This window comes from Ictidomys tridecemlineatus, chromosome 2 (assembly GCF_052094955.1).
Source record: "Ictidomys tridecemlineatus isolate mIctTri1 chromosome 2, mIctTri1.hap1, whole genome shotgun sequence".
NCBI classification, from domain to species: Eukaryota; Metazoa; Chordata; class Mammalia; order Rodentia; family Sciuridae; genus Ictidomys; species Ictidomys tridecemlineatus.
In genome coordinates, this window is record NC_135478.1 from 15,169,786 (window position 1) to 15,191,545 (window position 21,760).

Here is a 21,760-nt window from a genome sequence, read left to right on the forward strand (position 1 = left end):
CTTTTTTCCAACATCTTCCCTGGCTCAATAAAACCTTTTACTTTGGAGATCCCTCTGTCTCCAGAGTTTAGGTTTAACAAGGGCAGCTTGGGAGGCTGAGGCAGGAGGATCATGAGTTCAAGGCCAGCTTCAGCAACTTATCGAGGCCCTAAGCAACTCAATGAGACTCTGTCTCTAAATAAAATACAAAAAAGAGCTGGGGAGGTTGCTCAGTGGTCAAACACCCCTGGGTTCAACCCCTGGTACCAAAACACAAAACACTACCTGGTTGGTTGGTTGGTTTCACCCAGTTTAATTAGAGCTCTTTCCTTGTAAGAACAGTTGACCTTGTTACTAGTTGTTCTTGTTACTAGCAGTGTAGATTTCCAGTTTATTTATTCACTTCCTAAAGCTGGGTGTTTAGCGATGCTAACTTTTTGTTATCAAAGTACCACTGTTGGCTCCTGCTAGGGGAGTGCTTAGCAAGAGCCAGGTCTTGGGCTTTCCACCCCAGCCCTGCAAAGGGAGGAGGAAATAGGAGGGAGGGAGGAAAGACAACGCACTTTTGGTCCTGACTCCTATACGTATAGGTGAAATTCTCCCTGGGACAAGTCCCTCACAGACCTGCCTTCCGTGGGGGTCACCTCTCTAGAGTGGTGGGATTCACGCAGGCACCCACGAGAAGTGATCAGGGCTTATGTGACCCCCTGGCTTATACATCTTGTCATCTGCAGGTTGGGGGATGTGTTAGTTTTAGTTTGCCTCTTTGGTGATCTGCAGCCAGGATGCACATCTGCCCCTCACGGTTGCTCCCTCCCTGTCCTGGTCATTCTGTGCACGCAGACCAGACACCAGCCCTGGGAGGGGAGGAAGATGCACTCAAGTTCCACAGGGTTCCGGCCCCTCCTCCTCTTCCCCTCCCTCACACCCAGCTTTCCATTATCCAAAATGCTCAAGAGCAGAAGTGTTTCAGTGCTGATAACGCCAAGGTCGCGGGTTTGTTCCCGTACGGGCCACCAATTGCCGCAACCCGGCTGGGCACAGAATCACAAGCCGCTCGAGCAGAAACAAAGTTTTATTTTAAAAAGGCCGCCAGTGCCCCGTGTGCGCCCCGCTAGCAAGCTGGTCCACACACGTGTGTGCATCTACCAGAACCGGGGACCCGGACCTCCCCCAGAAATTCCCTCCTACTATCCTTCCCAACCAATGGGAACTCTCCGGGAGTCCCGTAACATGAGTCCCGTAGCAGGTGAGGTGAACAGCAGGAGTCCAATTTCCATATGAATGAATATAAATCTTAACATAATCATATCATCTCAATGGCTAGCTGGCAGTCACCTAAACCAAAGGTGCCATGTATCATAATACTTTTGCTGTGGCTCCTAGCATTTCAGATCTCAGAATCTTTGGGATTTGGGGACATTTCCATAGATCTGCACTGGGTGAGCCTCCCTATTCACAAAATCTAAAGTGCTCCAAAATTTGAAACTTTGCCAGTGTCACGTCATCAGATTTTGGAGGACAGCAGTGTTCTCTGCTCCTCTCAGGTCCTGTTCTGGGAACAACAGCATGTCAGCACCTCTCAAGGATCCCTGGGGATGATGTCACTTTCCTCAGTGGCACGATGCCCCCTTTTGGTGGCAAATCAGCAGGACAAGCTGGGGAGTGGCTTCTCCCTTCAGGTGGCAGTCCTGATGCAGATAATGGAGCCCGGAGGCTGTGAACAGGCAGGCGGCCCCAGCGCAGGAATGCTCCGTGGGTGTGCTTGGCACGTTGGCAGAGCCATGAAGGACCCACTAAGAGCCGATCACTAAGCCCTGGGGGCCACCAGTCGATCACTAGGTCACTCTGGAGAAGGAAATGGTAGACTTTTTAAATTCCTAATTCACCTTTTACATATACAGAGAGGCTTCAGAATATGCGTGTTATAATACACAAGTGCGCGCACCCCAGGTCCCTGCCTCAAAGTCACAGTATGGCACCATGTCCTTTCCCCTGGGTCACCGTGGCCTTACAACGTCCCTGCTTGCCTATGGGTGAGCTTTATATGAAAGCAGTCACCCGGGTAGCTGTGGAAGGCAGAGGCAGCACCAGGGACCTCCTCCCTCCAGTCCCTTCCCCTTCCTCTCTCTCCTGAGCATTCCTCCTCCTCCAAGTCTTCTTTGCATGTCCTTGGGTCCCTCTCCCCTTTCCCCTCCCTGCCACCTTCTTCACAGCTGTGACTCCCTCCAGCTCTCTCTCTCTCTGTGGAGCTGGGATGGAACCCAAGGCCTGGCACTGAGCTCTACCAGCCCCAGGGCCCTTCCCTGCCCTTCTTCAGCTGGCCTGGGAGGCCTCTGGGAACTGCCTCCTGCATGACTCCACCCAGATGGGCACCATGTGGCCTCACAGGAAGCCATCACCCTGCACACCCAGCTCCCCAACCACGTGTCCTGTTTGTACAAAGTGGCCCGCTCCTTTATTTATTCATAAGAGCAACCCACCACTCAAACCCTGCACGTGTGTGTGTGTGTCACACACACACACACACACACACACACACACACACACACCCCACTTGGGGACAATGGGTTCCAACTCTCCTGCCCCAGGACCCTAGGGAGCCAGTTTTCGAGGGTTCACAGTGGGCTACAGCCCAGGCACTGCAGAGATTGTGGGGAGTCCCAGTTGCACCTGGCAGCTGGGGACACTGAGGCACACACAGAGGGGCAGGCCATGTCGGGTTGGCCAGGACCCAACTTCAGAGGTCCAGGGAAGTCCGCGGGCGGCTAGGAGCCCGCCAGCTGCTGGTGAAAGTAGAGGCCGAAGAGACTGGCGAGCAGCTGGCAGGCGGCGGTCCACCAGATGAGGTAGGTCAGAAGGCCGCGGAGGAAGAGTGGCGTGAGCAGGCCGCCCACGGCCCCCGCGATCCGGGCCGCCGTCTGCTGGGCCTCGTCCTCCCCAGGGCTCACAGGGACAGTGTTGGCTGGGGTCTGGGCAAGCGACAGTGTGGGGACTGGGCCCAGGCCCCAGGAATAGCCACCTGTGAGAGAAGGGTGCAGAGGGTGGAGGGAGTTCTGGGTGGAGAAAGAGGCGGGGTCTGTCTGGGTCCCCGCCCCCACCAATCAGCAGTCCCGCCCCTGCCCCGCCCAGGGCCTCTCACCCAGGGTCTTGAGCAGCAGCGTGCAGTTGAGGGTGAGGATGAGCGGAGTCAGGTACTGCAAGCTCACCACGGTCACATAGCAGTAGACCCTGACCACCTGGAGGACAGGTAAAACTGGTGACTGCAATCGGAGGGGCCTTTCCTGTTCAGGGTGAGGCCACCCCCAAGGGACCCAGAACCTCAGGTTCCCTCCCTGCCGGGGCTCCCCTACCCGCCGCTGGATCTCACGGGCCTCAATACGGCCAGCCTCTCTCCGCAGCTGCTCCACGCGGGCCTTGGCCAGGCACAGGTAGGCCTGCAGGTGGGGCCGGGTGACAGCCAGTCTCAGCAGGCACAGCACCACCAGCACCCAGAGACGCAGGGAGTCAAAGGCCGAGTCTGACAGCCTGCGGAGGGCGTGGTGCAGGTGGAGAGGGGCCTAATGAGGCAACTCCCCATACCCCAGATCTTCCCCCTGCCCCTCCCTGGGCCTCAGAGCTGCTCCTCCAGCTGCCCTCTCTCTCAGTCCCACCCCAACGCACAGGGAGAAGGGCTTTTCCCCAATGGGCGCCTGGTGCAGGAAGTCCCGAGCAATAGGCTTCGTCCAGAGCCACAGGATGAAGAGGGGAGACAGGAAGCTGGTGTGCAGAAGGAACCTGGGGGGCAGGCACAGAGGGTGGAGGGGAGTGAGGCCTGGGCATTCCTTCATCCCCCAAACCTCTTCCCCAGGTCCCCTAGTCCCTCCCACCCACAGGTGCCTCACATAACTGCAACACGGGCCGATCCTCAGACATGGTCAGGGCATCGCGGTGGGTCTGGGCCAGCCGCAGGCCCGGGAAGGTGAGGAAGGCACCCAGCACGGAGCCCACCACAGCCAGCCCCACGCGGATGGTCAGCTTGGCTACAGGGAACCTGGGGAGAACAGCAGATCAGAGGGGCTCCGCGGCGAGTCAACACCCAGCCTTTGGGTTCCAAGCTTGCCCCTGACCCCCACCCCGGGGTCTCCAGGACTCACGCCCAGTCCCAGCCCTGCTTCTCCAGAAGTGGCTCCAGGTTCTGGGTCATGCTGGCCAGGCCTGAGAAGAAAAGAAGAGGATGGAATAGAGGGCATTCCAGAGTCTATGAGCACACTCTGCTTTCCCCCCTGATTTTCTTTTGCTCCCCAAGTAGGAATGCACCATGGCGGCCAGGCCTTGGGGAAGGCGTGAGAATAACTTTCTTTTCCTGGAGTGCTGGGAATCGAACCCTGGACCAGTGCTAGGCAAGCACTGTGTCACTGAGCTGTATCACTAGCCCTGCAAAGACAACTTTATGTCCCAGTTCTACAGGGCTCCTTTCAAGAAATAAAAGAATACACCAGATGGATACCCATGATTGAGTTGGGGTTAGGAGGTGGGGCTGTTCAGTCCAGGCTTCCTGGATCATAGCAGGAATCTGAAGGAGGATGAAGAGCTCCCACAGAAGAAAACCAAAACCTCCTAGACCAAACAATTTTCAGTTCAGGCCCCAAGATTTTCTACAGATTGGGCAAATATATAAATGTTCTGCTTCATCACAGGCCCCAGAGCAATAGGCCAACCAACCATGAACTAAAAACTCCAAAACCACGAGCCAAAATAAATCTTTCCTCCTTTTAAAGTTGATTCTCTCAGGTAATCTGTCGTAGAGATACAAAGCTAACTAACACAGTAGTTAACTGAGAAATCAGGAGAAAAAAAGAAAAAAGAAGACGTATACCATGACCACTCTAAACTACAGAGATCCTAGCTATACAAAATGAGAAGAATCAGAAAGAACAAAAGAAAGCAAACAGGATCCACAATTCAGTACAATACAATTCTTCCCCCTAACCCCCACCCCAGTGTTAGAGATTGAAACCAGGGGTGCTTTACCACTGAGCCACATTCCCAGGCCTTTCAATGTTTATTTTGAGACAGGGTCTCGCTGTGTTGCCTAGGCTGGCCTCGAACTTGAGATTCTCCTGCCTCAGCCTCCTGAGTGGCTGAGATTAGAGGTATACACCACCATGTCTGGTTTCTCTGTATTTGTGAAGTTTTTCAAAATAAAATGTATGAGGAAAAAATATTTTAAGAGAGAAAGAAGCACTATAGAGGATATAGACACAACCTAAATTGGAAATTTAATCAACTCCAAGATATTATTCTTTTCCACGCTTTAACTTCTATGGAATTGATATACATATGACAACTGATGGCATACAACAGTTTAAGTAACTCCTTCTGATCTTTTATAAGTACCTCATTCTTATTATTTGGATCTGGAAGTTTCCTCAAAGGCCTATATATTAAAGGCGTGGGTCCAGCTTGTGGTGCTATTGGGAGATGGTAGAACCTTTAGAAGATGGGCCTACTGGGCGGGGGCGGGGGCTCAGTGGTAGAACACTTGCCTAGCACATGTGAAGCACTGGGTTCAAGCCCCACACCACATAAAAAAAAAAAAAACAACTAAATAAACAAAATAAAAGTATTGTGTCCATCTACAACTAAAAATATTTTTTAAAAAAGAAGGTGGGCCTACTGTAAGGAAGTTAGCTCTTTGGAGGCATGACCTCGAAGGGGATATTGGGACCTGACTCGTTCCTCTGACTTTGCTTCTGGGCCACCACAAGGTGAGCAGCTTTCTCCCACCACGCGCTTCTGCCATGATGTCTCGCTCATCACAGGCCCAAAGCAACAACAGCCAAATGACTATTGGACTGAAACCATGAATCAAAATAAAATAAGCTTCTCTCCTTAAGTTGATTATCTCAGGTATTTTGTCCCAGCAACAGCTATCTACACTACTCTTGAAACAGTGGTGTGTCATATTTGATACGATGAAGTATGTGCACTCATGTTACCAAGGATCAGTATCTGGAATAAATAAGAAAACCCTACAAATCAACAAGAGAGTAAAAAGAACACACACAGCCTAATAAAATTGCGTTTTTCAAGGATTCTTGGATAAGACATAAGAAGCATGGCAACAAAAGAAAATATAGACAGATTTGACTTCACGAAAATGGAAAAGTTTTGTGCACCCAAAGACACCATCACAGAGTAAAAGCACTCCTTCAAGTCAAATAAAGGACCAACACCTAGTAAATAAAACTGGGCAAGGGCTGGGGCTGGGGCTCAGTGGTAAACTGCTGGCCTAGCAAGCACCAGGCCCTGGGTTCCATCCCTAGCAATGCCAAAACAACAACAAAAACAAAAACAACAAAATAATAATAATAATAATAACCTAAGCAAAAAGAAACTGAACAGATCTTTTCAGGATATCTGGATATCAGATATTTCAGATCTTTTCAAAAACAGGCATGGGTGGCTTATCAGCAGAGAGTACATTCTGAGAAATGCATTATTAGATGGTTTTATCCTGGGGTTTGCATGAGGAGTGTGCTTACTAAACTGAGAAGGCTTCCATGGTACTACCAGGTGATATAATCTTATGGGACCAATGTTATATATGTGATCTGTTGGTCAAAAGGTTGTAGGCAGCTCGTTACTGTATCTCTTTAACATATGAAAAGCTGTTTAACCTCATGTATATTTTCATTCATCAGATCTCCCAAGATGAATAAGCTTACGGAATCAGGAATCAGGGTGGCGAGGACGTGGAGTACCAGGCATGTTCCTACGTCTTCTCCAGAAGGGCCATGTGCATTTGCAACATTATCAAAACCCCAAATGCACTTCTCTCTGTGTGTGTGGTGCTGATAAGGAACCCAGGGCCTCACGCATGGTAGGCAATAAAGTCCTGATTAAACAATCACAGAACATCAACAAAATGAAATTCTTTGTAGCTGATAGTCGTGGCTCAGTGGTATCATGCTAGAATAGTATGCATGAGGCACTGAGTCCAATTCTCAGCACCACATACAAATAAATAAAATAAAGGTCCATTAACAACTAAAAATATATATATATATATTTAAAAAAATGACATTGCAGGCCAGGCAGTGACACAAACCTCTAATCCCAGTTACACCAGCAGCTGAGGCAGGAAGATCAAAAGTTTCAGGTCAAAGCGACCCTTGTCCCAAAATAAATAAAAAGAGCTAGGGATGTAGCTCAGTGGTGGAATGCTTGCCTAACCTGTGCAAGGTCCTAGGTTCCATCTCCAGTATTGCAAAAAAAACAACAAACAAACGAAAAAACCCTACACTGAATGTAGCATCAAAGAACAATCTCCAGCCAAGCCCAGTGGCACATGCCTGTAATCCCAGCAGCTTGAGAGGCTGAGGCAGGAGGATTTTAAGTTCAAAGCCAGTCTCAGCAATTTAGTGAGACCCTGTCTCAAAAAGATAAAATATAAACAAAGGGCTGGGAGCTGGGCCTGTAATCCCAGTGGCTTGTGTGGCTGAGCCAGGCGGATCAAGGGTTCAAAGCCAGTCTCAGCAAATGTGAGGTGCTAAGCAAGACCCTTTTTCTAAATAAAAGACAAAGTAGGGCTGGGGATATGGCTAAGTGGTTGAGTGCCCCTGAGTTCGATCCCTGGTACCCCCACACATGCCAAAAAACAAAAAAGTAAGTCCTCATGTGAAGGGCTAGAGTCAGGTGCTGCCATCAGAGACAGTGAGAGGGTCAGCCTCTGGTCCCCAAAGTTTACTGGGGTACTCAGGAGCAAGCCTGTGAGGCTCATGAACCTCTGCAGTCGCTGGTGGAGACTTCTCCAGCCTTGGAAATCCTCAAAGTGCTGGACGGGCAAGCCAGCTAAATACACGGCTGGACAGCTTCCACAGAGTAACAGAGGCAGTCGTCCCCACTGACTATACCTACCTGGCTCCAGGCCCAGCTCAAGGGTCTCCTCCCGGACCACCTGCACCAACATAGACAGGATCAGGAAGAGGAAGGCGAAGGTAAAGCAGACAGAGCGCTCGCCACCACCCTCGGCACTGAAGTACAACCGGGTGACAGTCAGGAACACTTTGCTGGGGATGGAGCTAAGGCAGCTTTGAACAGGGCTGGCACCCCTGCCCCACCACTACAGCCAGGGTCCCCCAACTCCAGAGCACAAATAACTCTCCACAAATCCTCCTTAAGAGTGGCATGGAGCTTGGGGTCACAGATCAGCATGTGAGCGGGGGCACTTACTACAGAGTTACCTGTAGCTAATTAGAAATGATCAGCACATGGTTGGGGTGCGGCTCAGTAGTAGAGCACTTGCGAGCACATGCAGGAAGCCCTGGTTCCATCCCCAGCACCACACACACAAAGGCTGTGCGGTTCCCCCTCCAGGTGACCCTGCCTCCTTTACCCATCCTTCCTAGCGGGGACATCCATGTCCCTTGGAAAAGCTCAGAGTTATGAGGGATGGGTCTCCAACCTGCCCTCATAGCAACCCAGGGGGATATTGGGACCCAGTTTGGGTTCCAAGACTAGTTTCTGTCTCCACAGCCCCCTCCACTGAGTGATATTCCCTCTGTACTTTCTCAGACTTGGGTCTCCATCTCTAGGAAGCTTCATACAAACTTTGCAGAACGGAGCTGGCCTGGTGACTTGCTTTAACACAGAGTATGGTAGAAAGTTCTGGGATGAGAATGTACCAACTTCAAGCAAAATGTCCCTCCTGGTTTCCTGATATCTCTGGTACCACTTTGGGTACAGGTAAAGCCTATGGAGCGAGATGGGCATTACCAGGGCACAAGGTGGCTGCTCCATGTCACTGAATTTGGGGGATGTTTATGGCAGGTAATCATGGACATAACTAATTTTCGGGAACAGAGAAGCTCAGGTCCTGCTCCCACATGCCCTCTTCCTGTCCCCACCCTGGGAACTGGGAGGAAGGATACATGGAGAAGGCCACAGTGAGCAGGCACCAGAACACAGCGATGTTGGTCTCCTTGGCTGGGCCCAGCAGGTAATAGTAGGCCTCGGTGAAGAGGTACACGCCGCCCGAGTACACCGCAAAGTCCACGAACCACTGGTACTCCAGGAAGAAGCGCAGGACTGTGGGGAGACTAGGCTCAGCCCAGCCAGGTAGTCCCCCTCCCAACACCCCAGAGGTTTGGGGACCCAGGACTGGGCTTTTACCTAGGGCATCCACAGCGGTGAGGGGGCAGGTCTCCAGCTGGAATGGGGCATCTCGGGGCACCAACAATGGCTTATCCTCACTAAGGCCATTGGTCCACCTGGGGACAGGGAGACAAAGAAGGGAGCAAAGGGCAGGTGAGAGTGGCATCCCACACGGCCCCTGAAAGGCTCTATCATGCTACCCGCAGAACTCAGAAGAAGCCTCCAGCTTAGGTCCCCTCTGCACATCAGGGTGTGGGACCCTCCCACCCACAGGGTTGACCAAGAGCAAAAATGTTAATAAATATTCAACGTTGACCATGACCCTGTCCCCAGGCTGTGGTCCACTGATTTACCTGTGCCCATAGTGGTACGTGGAAGTGTGGCAGGGAGGTCCTGTGTCCCCACAGCCAGAAGCTGTGGGCAGGAGCCACTGCCCAGGGCTGGGGCACCAGGGGGATGGGTTCACTCACCGCTCCTTTCTGCCTCTGGGCTTCTGCTTCCCAGCCAGGGCCCGAAGCTCCTCTTCTGACGGGTGCTTGTATCGGAACAGACTGCGGGCAGAGAAACAGTCAGGAAAGCTCGTCAAGGGGAGACTGGGGCAGAGAGTCCCCAAACCAGAGAGCAGAGTTGTAGGGCTGGGTGGGCGTGCTCTAGGAAAAGGCTCTTCCCAGAAGATGGTGAGGGACAGACTGAGTGCCATAACAGATCCAGGCCCAGTGAACCTGGTGGTCCTAGACACCCTGAATCCACAGGTTAACTCCAGGGAGATAATTTAGTTTCCACCAGATTCTCGGAAAGGATTAGAGACTCTAATCTCAGGGAAAAAGAAGGCTGGATTATAGGAAGGTAGAAGGAGAGGAGACGTGGGGTGTGGCAATGGCTTCTCAGTGTACCCATCTGTCATAATGGATACAGCAGCACTATTCCTTGTACTTCAGATGTACCTCAATAAAGCTGTTACCTTTCACCTCAAAAAACCCAGTGGAATATAAAGTCCAGGCTTGGGGACTCAGAGGGGGCACGACCCTATGGGCTCCTTCCACATCTGGGTGCTGGGCGGGGCTCACCTGCCATTGCAGAGCAGCCAACGTGCGAAGGAGCAGTGTGGTGCCAGTCTGTGCATGAGGGTGGCTGTGAGCAGGGTCACCACCAGCTGCACTCCGAGGACTGCCTGGGGGGAGGGGACATGATGGATAGTGCTTACCAGAAGGTCACAAGCTCCCTCCCAGGGAATGCAGGCTATTTATAGGAAAGCCAGGCAAGAGGCCTGGCTCAGGTGGCATCTTGGGGAAAGGACTGGGATGTGCCCAGACTCAACCTTGGGAAGCTTCTACTGAGTGCAGACAGCCCCGCCCCCACAGTGCCCTGGCTGCACGGGTGGGAAGGTAGATTGGCTCAGGGTTTGCCTTCGGCCCCTGCTATGAATTTCAGGTATTAATCTCTCTGAGTCCATTTGCTCCTGTGGAAATGGAGTACTTCCAATTTTGCTTCATATATTATTCCTCAGGACCTTAAGGGGCTCCTCTTCCACCACCTTCTGGGCTCCCAGCTAGGCACCAATGGTGTCTCTATGTCTCTCCACCTTAAACCACCCCTGATGGACCGAGCACCCTTGCTTCCTCTCCCTCCCTGTAATCAACCTCCTTGGAAAGCCTTCTTCACTTCTGGTTACTGCTTAAGTTATGTGTTTAAGTGGCAGAAATATGCATGTCCATATATATTTTTATAACATACTGCCAGGTGCGCCCATAATACCAACAACTCCAGAGGCTGAGGTGGGAGGACAGCAAATTCCAGGCCAGCCTCAGCAACTTGGCGAGACCCTGTCTCCAAATAAAATAAAAAATAAAAAAGGCTGGGGATGTAGCTCAATGGTTGAGTACCCCTGGGTTCATTGGGGTGAGGGGTGGGGTGGAAATAAGGCCTCAGACACTGGGCCTCATACATGCTGCTAGGCAGGCTGTACCATTGAGTTATACCCCCGTACCCCCCACCTTTGAATTTTTAAAATATTTTATTTTTAAAAAATTTTTATTATTTTTTGAAATTAGGAATTTTCTTACTATGTTCTAAATGACAACCTTTTAAGCATAATCCAAAACATGTTTTCCTGTACCTATCACTCTGAAGCTGAGTTTTCCTCTTTGAATACAGTAAATACTAATTTGCTATCAGTAATTATCTAATTATATAAAATTATGTGCTCTGGAGAGCTGACTACTAGCATTCTGGTATAACCAACATCTAAAATGAAATAAAGATGCCTTAATATTAAAACTAATTGATCAGATAAAAATAAGCTAAATTTAGTTTTCATTCTCTACTCACCACGGTCTCAGAAAAGGAAGCTGAATTCAATAGGGAAAGCTCTAGTGTGGGGAATACCAGATCTAGCAATCATTCAGAAAGACTGCTGAGAAATCCATCATAATAACCAACTTAGCCTAGCATGTGTGATGTCCTGAGTTTGATCTCCTGCACTGCAAAAAAATTAATTAATTAAAATAAATAAATAACCAACTTGAGTCTAGGGGTGTAGCTCAGTGTTAGAGCATGGGCTGAGTAAAACCCTGATTCAATCCTTGCACCAAATTTTAAAAATAAATAAAATTTAAAATAAAATAAAAACAATTGAATAGTCATATTCTCCATCACAGGTAAACTAAGACACGAAACCTTTTTTTAAAAATATTTTTTAGTGTCAATGGATCTTTATTGTATTTGTTTATATGTGGTGCTGAGAATTGAACCCAGTGCCTCACACATGCTAGGCAAGTGCTCTACCAGTGACACACAACCCCAGCCCAAAACCTTTTTTACATTTTCCTAGTCTACAAATCCTCATTGCTCGAGCTCCCACCTATTCCAGTGACCATAAGTGCAGGTCCACCGGATGCTCTCAATCTGGTGGGCCAGACCTCTCCAGCCCCCCAGCCCTTCCTAGAACCTCATCCCCGCTCCTTCCAGCTCCATCCTCCCGTACCTCCCACTGAATGGTATCTAAACATTAGGGCTTTGGGGAGACCCCAGCCATCTTTTCTTCTCTGCCGCACTCCCCTGTGACCCCAAACCAGGTTTCTATCCATTGACCCGCCCAGCAGACCCCCTTTCAGGGACACCTCCAGACCAAACCTCTCTGCTGAGCTCAAAGATCAGTGTCTCCTCCAGATCCGATCCTCTCCCGGAGAGCCTGTCATCTTACCATCACTCCTGCGGATCCTGCTTCCGTGTCAGTCTCACAATCAACACCCCAATTCCGCTATGCAGCCTGCAAGGCAGGGTGAACCCATCTGGAGACCATCCCTCCTCACCCACAGCTCTCTTCCTGATTCTCCCTGCGCCTAACCACTTGGTCTCACAGGCCCTCCCTGACCCCAGGGCTCTTCATCGCTGACCCACTACCCTCCTACAGGGGACCCTGGTTCACGTTGCATCCTAGTGTACCTGGGGCAGAAAGAAGGGGAGAAGAGGGCAAGGAGGCGCGCATCTCTTCATTAAGTTTGGAGGTCTGGCCAGGGATGTTTCTCACAGCCCCACCCTGCAGCAGTCCCTGTCTCTCGGGGTCAATGGGGTCAACACGGTTAATGCTCTGCAGAAGTCTCCAAGGACCTTCTGGAGCCTTCCTAGTCCATGTCCCTCCCCTACTCAAAGCCCTTCCCTGAATCTACAATCCTCGAATAAAAGACTAACAAACTTAAAGCGACCTCCCTCCATTCCATTCCTTTAACTTCACCTCCTCCAGCGTCCAGCACCCGGGCCAGGAACCACGCCCCACTTCCCACACCCGCCTTCATCAATGCTCCTTCAGGCTCACTACAGTGCCCCTCTTCAGGGATACCCCAAACAGGGCCAGGGCACCCTCCAGGCCCCTACAGTCCCATTTCCCTTCTGTGCTAGAGACGCAGGGGTCTCGCCCTCCTCCTGGCACCAACCTGGACTGCAGATGCTGGGCCAAGTTTAAAGCACACACTCAGTGGGATGGACCCAGAGCCGCCCGAAGCTAAGGGTTCCAACTGTGTTGTCTTGGATTCTGAGACCCTGGCCAGCCTTGAGGCCACTCAGACCCACCTCTCGGGGGCTCCCCAAGCCCTTGACATAGCCACTGGGGTCCCCAAGGGAGCCCGTCTGCGTAGATCATACTCCCTCGCAGACTCCGGTCCCCAGAGTGGATTCCAGTGGGACCCCAGACCATCTTCGCGGGACTCTGAACGTGCTCAGGTCCCCAGGCCCCTCTTGGGGACCACTCCCCCTGGGCAGGACCCAAGTCCCTAAAGCGTCCCCCAGAGGCTTGCCAGAACACTCAGAGGGCTCAGGGATTCGGGGGCGCTCGGTACCGCCCCAGCTGACTCCCAGGGCCGGCAGTGAGACCCGCGCCCTCAGAGAGGATATTGGCCCCTAGAGTCTCAATCTCCGCAAAGGATCTTGTCCCCTAGGTGTGTCCCTGGATCTCTTTAGCGGGACTTGGTACCTCAGGGCCCACCACGCCGAGGGACACTCACCATGTTGCCTTGGGGAGCACAGCTGGGGAACCCACAAGCTTGAGGCTCTGGGCACGCCGCAGAAACTCGACCAATCAGAGCCCGACTGTGGTCTAACGAGCAGCTCATGTAACCAATCAGCAGGCCCAGAACCGGCAAATCCTGAAGGAACGAGAGGTCGCTCGCGTTGCAGGCTGGAAGTTGTAGTTCTAATACACTGATTGAGGTGGGATCACTACTGTCCTGGTCCGGACTGTTGGGGACTGGACACCAGTATGACCGACCTCAGTCTCTTCACCTGCACCTATGTCGCAGGTCTGCAGTGAAAACATTCACTTATCCCTGCAGTGTTGGGACAGTGAGGGACAATTCTAAAGGTGAACTCCCTTGATCAAGAATATTCAGTAGTTCCCACTAACCAGACTTTTAAGTGCTTAGATTAAACTCAGATTCCTGAATCTAATGTATAACTGCCATAGTTAAATTTGCCGCCCAAACTATTGTATGCGCTATAGTACAACTGGCCACTGACCATGCTATATTATGCCAGACTTTTGTAAATATCCCCTGTATTGTAGTGCCTCCAAGAATCCTTTCACCTAGCAAATGCCTTATTCATTTCTTTCGTTCAGGTCTCTAGTTGTGCCCTACAAAACATACATCTCAAAAGGGCTGACACATAACAGGGAAATTTTTGGCTTATATAATAGGAAATGCAATAGCTAAGTCAGATTCATAATGGCTGGATTAAGGATGTCAAATGTCAGCTTCAGGAATCTAATGGTCTCTTTCATGGCTCAGAAGGAAGGGCTTCAAGTGTACATACCTGAGTATTGCCATCTGTGTTTCTTGTCTTTCTTCCTTTCTTTTTTAGGTGTCGATGGATCTTTATTTTATTCATTTATTTATGTGCTGTGCTAAGAATCAAACCCAGTGCCTCACACTGGCTAGGCAAGTGCTCTAACCCTGAGCCACACCCCCAGCCCTGCCATCTGTGTTTCTATGACTGAGAATGTCTGCCTGAGAGAACATATCTGTGGATATGACTGGGAGTCTGATGACTTATATGGGAGTGGACGCCTGTGCGAGGGAGGCCCCCATATATCTGATTACCTTGTCACTGTGTGAATTTGTGTTCATTTATATCTGTTTGCAGAGGATTCACTGTGACTTTGATCCTCTGCACATAGATCAGCCCTTGAGAGAAGATGGGTGACTGTACCATTGGAGGTCACTGAGATTTCCCAAGTCCCAAATGAGGAACACAATATGTCCCTAAGGCCAGTGTATTAGTCTGTTCTGTGCTGCTATAACAGATAACCTGAGACTGGGTAATTTATAATAAACAGAGATTTATCTGTTCTGGAGGCCAGAATATCCAAGATTCAAGAGCTGCATCTGGTGAGGGCCTTTTGCTGCAGCATCTATTGTGGAAGGAAGAAGGTCAAGAGAGGGCAAAGGTGAGAGCAAAACCAAGAAATTGAACTCAAAGCCTCATTTTCATTTTGAGACAGGTTCTCACTCAGTTGCCCAGGTTGGCCACAAACTTGCAATCCTCCAATCTCAGCCTCCCAAGTAGCTAGGATTACAGATGTGTCCATTGCTCCCAGTTCTCAAGCCCTTTTCTAATCAGCATTAATATATTCATGAGAGTGAAGTGCTTGTCACCTAAACACCTCCCATGAGGCCCCACTTTGCAATACTGCATTGGGGATTAGGTTTCCAACACATTCCAAGTGCAGTGGTGCATGCCTATAATCCCAGCAACTCAGGCTAAAGAAGAGGATCACAAGTTCAAGGCCAGCCTCAACAATTTAGCAAGGCCCTAAGCAACTTAGCAAGACCTTGTCTCAAAAACAAAATATAAAGTGGCTGGGGAAGTAGCTCAGTGATAAAGTGTCCCTGGTACAAAACAAAACAACCCAACATGTTTTTTTTTTTTTTTTCTTACAGGAGACACATTCAAATTACAGCATCTGTGTATGCAAGTAGGATGCAAGGAAGCTGGGATTTGGGGACAATATCAGAGAAGAGGAAAAGGGTGCCAGGCAAGGGGGACAAAGAAAGGAGGAAGTGGGCATTTGCTGCAGGTTTGGAGGTGAGAGCATTGGTTCATACACTGCCTCGAGCATCATGGTGGTAGAAGAGTCCCTCCATTTCATTGATGCAGATACTGAGGTTCTGAAAAGTTCCAATCTATACCTCACAGCCTGACCTCTCCCCTGAATATTGGCTCATGAGACCAGGTGTCACTTGGCACTCCTGTGTGGTGTCCCCAGGAACCTCACAGGCCCCCCCAGACCCCACAAACTTCAACATCTTCCCTTGGGCTCACCCCTTCACTGCCTCCCCATTGCAAAAGTGGCAGCTCCATCTCCACCCGTCCAGCCACAAATTCCCGAGATGGCCTCAACTCTTCCCTCACCCCACACCTGAATGGAGCTGACGGCTCCACCTTCCAAGTGTAACCACAGTCTCACTTGGCTTCGGCCCCTTCACAGCCTCCATCTCATTCACCTTTCACTCACTCCAGTCACTTCTTCCCTGGTCTCTATCCTCCATTTCCCACCTACGTCCCACACAGCTGTTTTCTCCAGAGTTACTTGAGAGCACCTGTTAATACCTAAGCCAAACCACATCCCTCCTCTGCCTAACCCTCCAGGGTTGCCATCTTAGTCAGAGCAAAAGCCAACATCTTCTCTTATACGCTGGATATTCTATATATTCCAGCCTTCATTTTTTTCTTGTCTCTATTCCACACTGGAATTTCCACATATTCTGTTCTTCGTTGTCTATTCAGCATCTCTTTTCTACATTTCCAGCATTTCTCTTTCTCTATTCTATATCAGATGTGCTATGTTTTCAGTTCGACATTGGAAGATACATGAAATCTAGTCTTCCCTGTTTGTTCAACATCTCTGTCCTGTGTTGGAAGTTCCATGTATACAATCAACCCTTCCCCCCCACATTTGTGGTTTTGCTTCTTTGGTTTCAGTTACCCAAGGTCAACTGGGGTCTGAAAATATTAAATGAAAAATTCCAGAAATAAATAATTCATAAGCTTTAAATTGCACTTGTTTCTGGGTGAAATAATGAAAGCTAGAACTGTCCCACTCCATTCCAACCCAGACCATTTTCTCCTTGATCATTCTGTCTGTTGTTCTTTTGTTTACATTTGTTTGTTTTGGTCCTGGGGATTGAACTCAGGGCCTCATGAAGGCTAAGCACATACTTTACCACTGAGAGATACCCTAAGCCCTCTTTGATGAACTAATTTTCTACCTTGTAAATGCTAAATAGATGAAAACTTTAGTTGGACTCTAAGCATAATACTACAATAATCCTCACCCCCACCATCTGCAGTTTTTCTTTTCAAAGTTTTGGTTATCTGCAGTGCACTGAAGTATGAAAATATAAATAGAAAATTACAAAATTAAAAGATTCTGAAGTTTTAAATTGTTTCATTCTGCTTCTCCCCACCAGAATGTGAATCATCTCTTTGTCCAGTGTATCCATGCTGTATATGCTACCCATCCATTAGTCACTTAGTGGCCATCTATTATCAGATCAACTGTTGGGTTCCACAGTGCTTGTGTTCAAGTAATCTTTTTTATAGTAACCTAGCCCCATGTTACAATTTCCATGTCATTCATCTTACATCATCTCATGACATAGGCATTATATCATCTCACATCATCACAAGAAGGATTCATGTAGCATAATGTATTTTGAGAGAGAAAAGACCATGTTTACATAACTTATAATAGCACACTGCTAAAATTGTTCTATTTTATTATTGTTGTTCTGCATCTCTTACTGTGCCTAATTTATAAATTAAACTTGATCATAGGTATTTATGTACTTTCTAGGGTTTGGTATTATCCAAGTCAGGCACTGAGGGTCTTGGAATGCACCCCTCTTGAATAAGTGGAAATGCCTGTACTCTGTCCACTAATTTTTTTCAGCATCTCTATTCTACAATGGGTGTGCCTGTTGGTTATTCTACACTGGACATTCCTTGACTTCTATCCTTTGTTGGGAAAATTCACATTCTCTGTTCTATGCTGGGTAACCCATCCCATAGTCCCTGTGAAGGTCAGTTTTCCATCACTGTAACAACAGACCAGAGACTATCAATTTATGAGGGTTTTCTTTGTCTCATGGTTTTAGAGATGTCAGTCTATGTCTGCTTGGCCCTGTTGCTTTGGCCAGATGGTGGCCCAGTACATCATGGCACAAGCATGTGGTGAAGGAGGATTACTCACAGAAAGATAAGAGGCCTGGTGAAATTGGAGTTTGAGATGAAACTAGATTCTCCACTTTATTGGCAGGTGGGGTCTGAGTAAATTACAGGCCTCTGCAGCCAAGGAAAGCCTGTTTTGGTTTTATCAACTAATCAAAGCAGGGAATGTCTGTCATTGCCATTTCCAAGGGCCACAGATGGCAAAGCTGGAGAGTGGCAGGTTGTAGCTCTTACTGGCAGGCTATGCCCTCCAGTGTTGTCACAGACCCCAACAGCTCACTGCCTATTTCTTTCTGGGTTCTTGTCTCACAAATTCAAAGAGGAAATCCACAGACAAGGATGAGTGAGTGGAAAAGTAGGATTTGTTCAAGTGTGAAGAAGAAAAAGAGGGCTGGGGTCGTGGCTCAGTGGTAGCGTGCTCATCTGGCATGTGTGAGGCACTGGGTTGGATCCTCAGCACCACATAAAAATAAATAAATAAAATAAAGTTATTGTGTCCATCTACAACTAAAAAAAATATGTAAAAAGAAAGAAAGAAAAAGAACTCTAGTGGGCGAGCGGGAAACCAATAGAGGTGGCTGCTTGGATGGGCCAGTCGAGGGGTTTATAAAGCTCTTGGGTCAACACTGTTGGTCCAAATGCACATTAATCAGGTTTTGGAAAAGTATGAACCAGATTGGTCCAAATTTATGCTAATCAAGCTGGGCACAGTGACACATGCCTATAATCCCAGAGGCTTGGGAGACTGAGGCAGGAGGATCATGAGTTCAAAGCCAGCCTCAGCAACTTAGTGAGGCCCTAAGCAACTCAGGGAGACCCTGTCTCTAAATAAAATACAAAATAGGGCTGGGGTGTGGCTCAGAGGTGGAGTGCCCCTGAGTTCAATCCCCAGTGCCACTCCTCAAAAAAATAAAAGAAAGAAACAGATTCAAATTTATGCTAATCAGGTTTTGGAAAGTGTCCTTGATAAGTTAGCCCTGTGATCTCCATTCGAGTCTGTCCCCACTTCCATTTTCTCACTGCTCAACAGGCCAAGCCAGGCCACCACCAGGTGACTGGTGACCATGCCCTGCTCTCAGCTCCCCAGGCCCTTCCTGGCATGGCTGGCTCTGTATTGCCAAGGCCTGTTCTTGCCAACCGTGTTCCAGCTGCTCTACCGTCAGTCTCCACCTCTCGGTGAGGATTAAGGGCTTGGCATCATGGCTGACTATATTCTCTTCAGGGGCATGGCTCCTAGTGAATTAATTTTCTCCCCCCCAGCACCTCCCCTCCTAAATGTCCCACTGCTACTCAATAGTGCCACAGGCTGAGGACCAAGCCTTCAACACTCTGGGTCCTCCTTGGACACTGTATTTCTACACTACACATCCCGTGTCCTCTACCCCTCATTAAGGTCAGCCTTCTCGCCCAGACTGACAATCCCATCATCTCTATTTGTGGGGATCTTGCCAGTGCATCTCAGATTTCTCAGTGTGACAACTTCCACTACTGCATTTGTGCCTGGGCCACTTTCCCACAAGACTTGGCACCTCCCTCACGATAATGTTGGACCTGGGTAATGTCACGGGGTGTCTTGAGAATGGCTCCTTGGTGGGGTCCTGCCCACAATCCCCCTCTGTCCACTCCTTCACAAGGGGACATCCGCAGAGCCAGCAGGCGCAGAGCAGGAGTCTAGGCTTGGAAGTATTTCTGGAACCTGGTTCTCTGCCCACTGTCCTCTCCTGGCCTAGGGCTCCTCGAGTTACACACACGTAATTACACACACATACAACATGTGTCACTGCCCTCCCTGTGTCCCCAGGCATGGAACCTGAAAACGTAGCATGGGCCCCCAAAATGATTTATTTATTCCTGTTTACATTTTTTTGTTCATGCCGAGCAGATAATGTACCTCTGTTGTAACAGGGTTTGAGGGAGACACCTCTCACATGATGCAGGAAATAAATTTTACTTATTACTTTGGGCAGGAAGGTGCTGAATTCAAGGCACGCTCTCTGTCGCCACCTCCTGGCAGATGGGAAAAGTGCATCCTCCCCTGGATGAGGACGCAGAATCACCACCACCCATACAGGCTCCAGCTTTAGAAATCAGTACATTTTGACAAGCCTCTGTGGGATGCCTGTAATCCCAGCTACTTGGGCGACTGAGACAGGAGGATTGCAGGTGCAGGTCAGCCTGGGCAAATTGCCAAGACCCTGTCCCGAAATAAAACAAAAAACAGGGCTGAGGATGTAGCTCAGAGGTAGAGCACAGCTGGGTTAAATCCCTAGTCCCACAGGGAGGGAGGGAAGAAGGAACCCACTTTGAGGTAGGGTCTTGCTGTGTTGCTCAGGCTGGTCTCCAGCTCCTGGGCTCAAGCAAACCTCTAGCCTTAAACTCTCAAGCAGCTGGGCCTATGGGTGCAACTACCATGCCCAGCTAAGCCCATAATTTTTTTTGGGGGGGTGAGGGGTCCCGGGGATTGAACTCAGGGGCACTCGACCACTGAGTCACATCCCCAGACCTATTTTGTATTTTATTTAGAGACAGGGTCTCACTGAGTTGCTTAAAACCTCACTAAATTGTTGAAGCTGGCTTTGAACTTGTGATCCTCCTGCCTCAGCCTCCTGAGCCGCTGGAATTACAGGTGTGCACCACCACATCCAGCTAAACCCACACCTTAACCTCACATTGGGCACTTAGCCAGTGGACACTGACTCCAGGGACTGGCCCAGTTTCTTGCTCAGCTTATTGTCTACAATAGGAGTAAGATCCAGAGACCAGGAAGAAGCCTCTTCCACTGTACCTCAGTTTCCCCCAGCGCACCTGCTGCATTGGCCTCTCTTCTCATCATTTTCTGGTCCTGTGTCAGGTTCTCTGAGAGGCTCTGTCTATGACATGGTAAGGGCCATTGGTGGGCAGTTCTCCCCGTGTGGCTGACCAAGGCCCTTGTTGGGGAAGGGGGATCTCCCAGAACGGTAGGTAACCCAGGAGGACTGTTGGCACCCATGCAGTGACAAGATGAACTTGGTGACAGGGCTGCTGGGGAACAGGGTGCTGTGTGCTCTGCCAGACCTCTGGAATCCACTGGTCAGTGGAACAGGGACAGTCAGCCCTCCTCTGGGGGTAGGGAGACAGAAGAGACCAGGTGGGGAGGCTTTAGGACCTGAATCTCAAGTGGGGGACACTACAAGGCCTGAGGCAGCCTCCTACTCTCCATCTGCAAGCCCCTCCACCCAGGCCACACTTCCTGTTGCCCATGGAACTCTCTTCCCTTCCCCCCCACCCCAAGTCCTGGGGCATCCCTCTCCAAACACACCCAGAGAGTGCAGATGGACCCCATCTCCACCTCCTGCCGCTCCCACCCCTGACCTTCCACACTCACCTTCTCCCGGGTCCCTGGGGGAGAGGGGCTTTCACTCAGTTTGACTATGCCATGTCCCTTCCCTGGAAATGAGCCTCAAAGCCCCTCGATGGAGCAGCAGACAGCTGGGACTGGGATGATCCCACAGGACAAGACCTCGAGGGGGTCTAGCAGGTGGACAGCCCTCTACACGCATCCCCTTCACGTACCTGCCCTCACCTCACAGAAAAGGTCTTGCCAGGTTATTTTGCCCTGTTTCCTCACCCCCCCAAATGAGCCAGGCTCAAAATCTTGGCTGGGGACCCAAGAAGTCCAGTGCTGACTTTTAGGGCGCTTTGTCTAAGTTTGAGGTCTGTTATGCAAATTCTTTCCCTCTATGTCCCCCATGTAGGTCTCTGTGTGCAGGTGGTGGAATCAAGGCCCTGGGATCCACGGGGTGCTGCTGAAAGGGTCAAGCTGTCGGGCTCATCCTGGGTGAGCTGCCTAATCAGCTTTGGATCTTGGCAGAGTGATAGGAAGGGGGCGGATCTTATCAGCAACCAAGCCAACATTGTTTTCCATCTTGCTATCCAAATCTGT

At 49.8% G+C, this 21,760-nt stretch overlaps 1 protein-coding gene across 2 annotated transcripts; it reads right to left on the bottom strand.

Annotated features, from left to right (window-relative positions):
• Window positions 1–1,036: 1,036 nt before the first annotated feature.
• On the bottom strand, window positions 1,037–13,717 carry Tmem161a (transmembrane protein 161A). Of its 2 annotated transcripts, none has more exons than XM_005332964.4 (13): window positions 13,617–13,717; window positions 12,320–12,385; window positions 10,185–10,288; window positions 9,588–9,668; window positions 9,136–9,233; window positions 8,895–9,051; window positions 7,882–8,033; window positions 4,116–4,176; window positions 3,869–4,012; window positions 3,643–3,756; window positions 3,333–3,507; window positions 3,122–3,218; window positions 1,037–3,001 (listed from the first exon to the last, which is right to left on the bottom strand). In XM_005332964.4, the coding sequence occupies exons 2-13, from the start codon at window positions 12,320–12,322 to the stop codon at window positions 2,748–2,750; spliced, it is 1,440 nt and encodes a 479-aa protein (XP_005333021.1). In that variant the 5' UTR covers window positions 12,323–12,385; window positions 13,617–13,717; the 3' UTR covers window positions 1,037–2,747. The 2 variants fall into 2 exon arrangements, with proteins under 2 accessions (XP_005333021.1, XP_077894032.1); XM_078037906.1 differs by having other exon boundaries at window positions 12,250–12,385.
• Window positions 13,718–21,760: the final 8,043 nt, after the last annotated feature.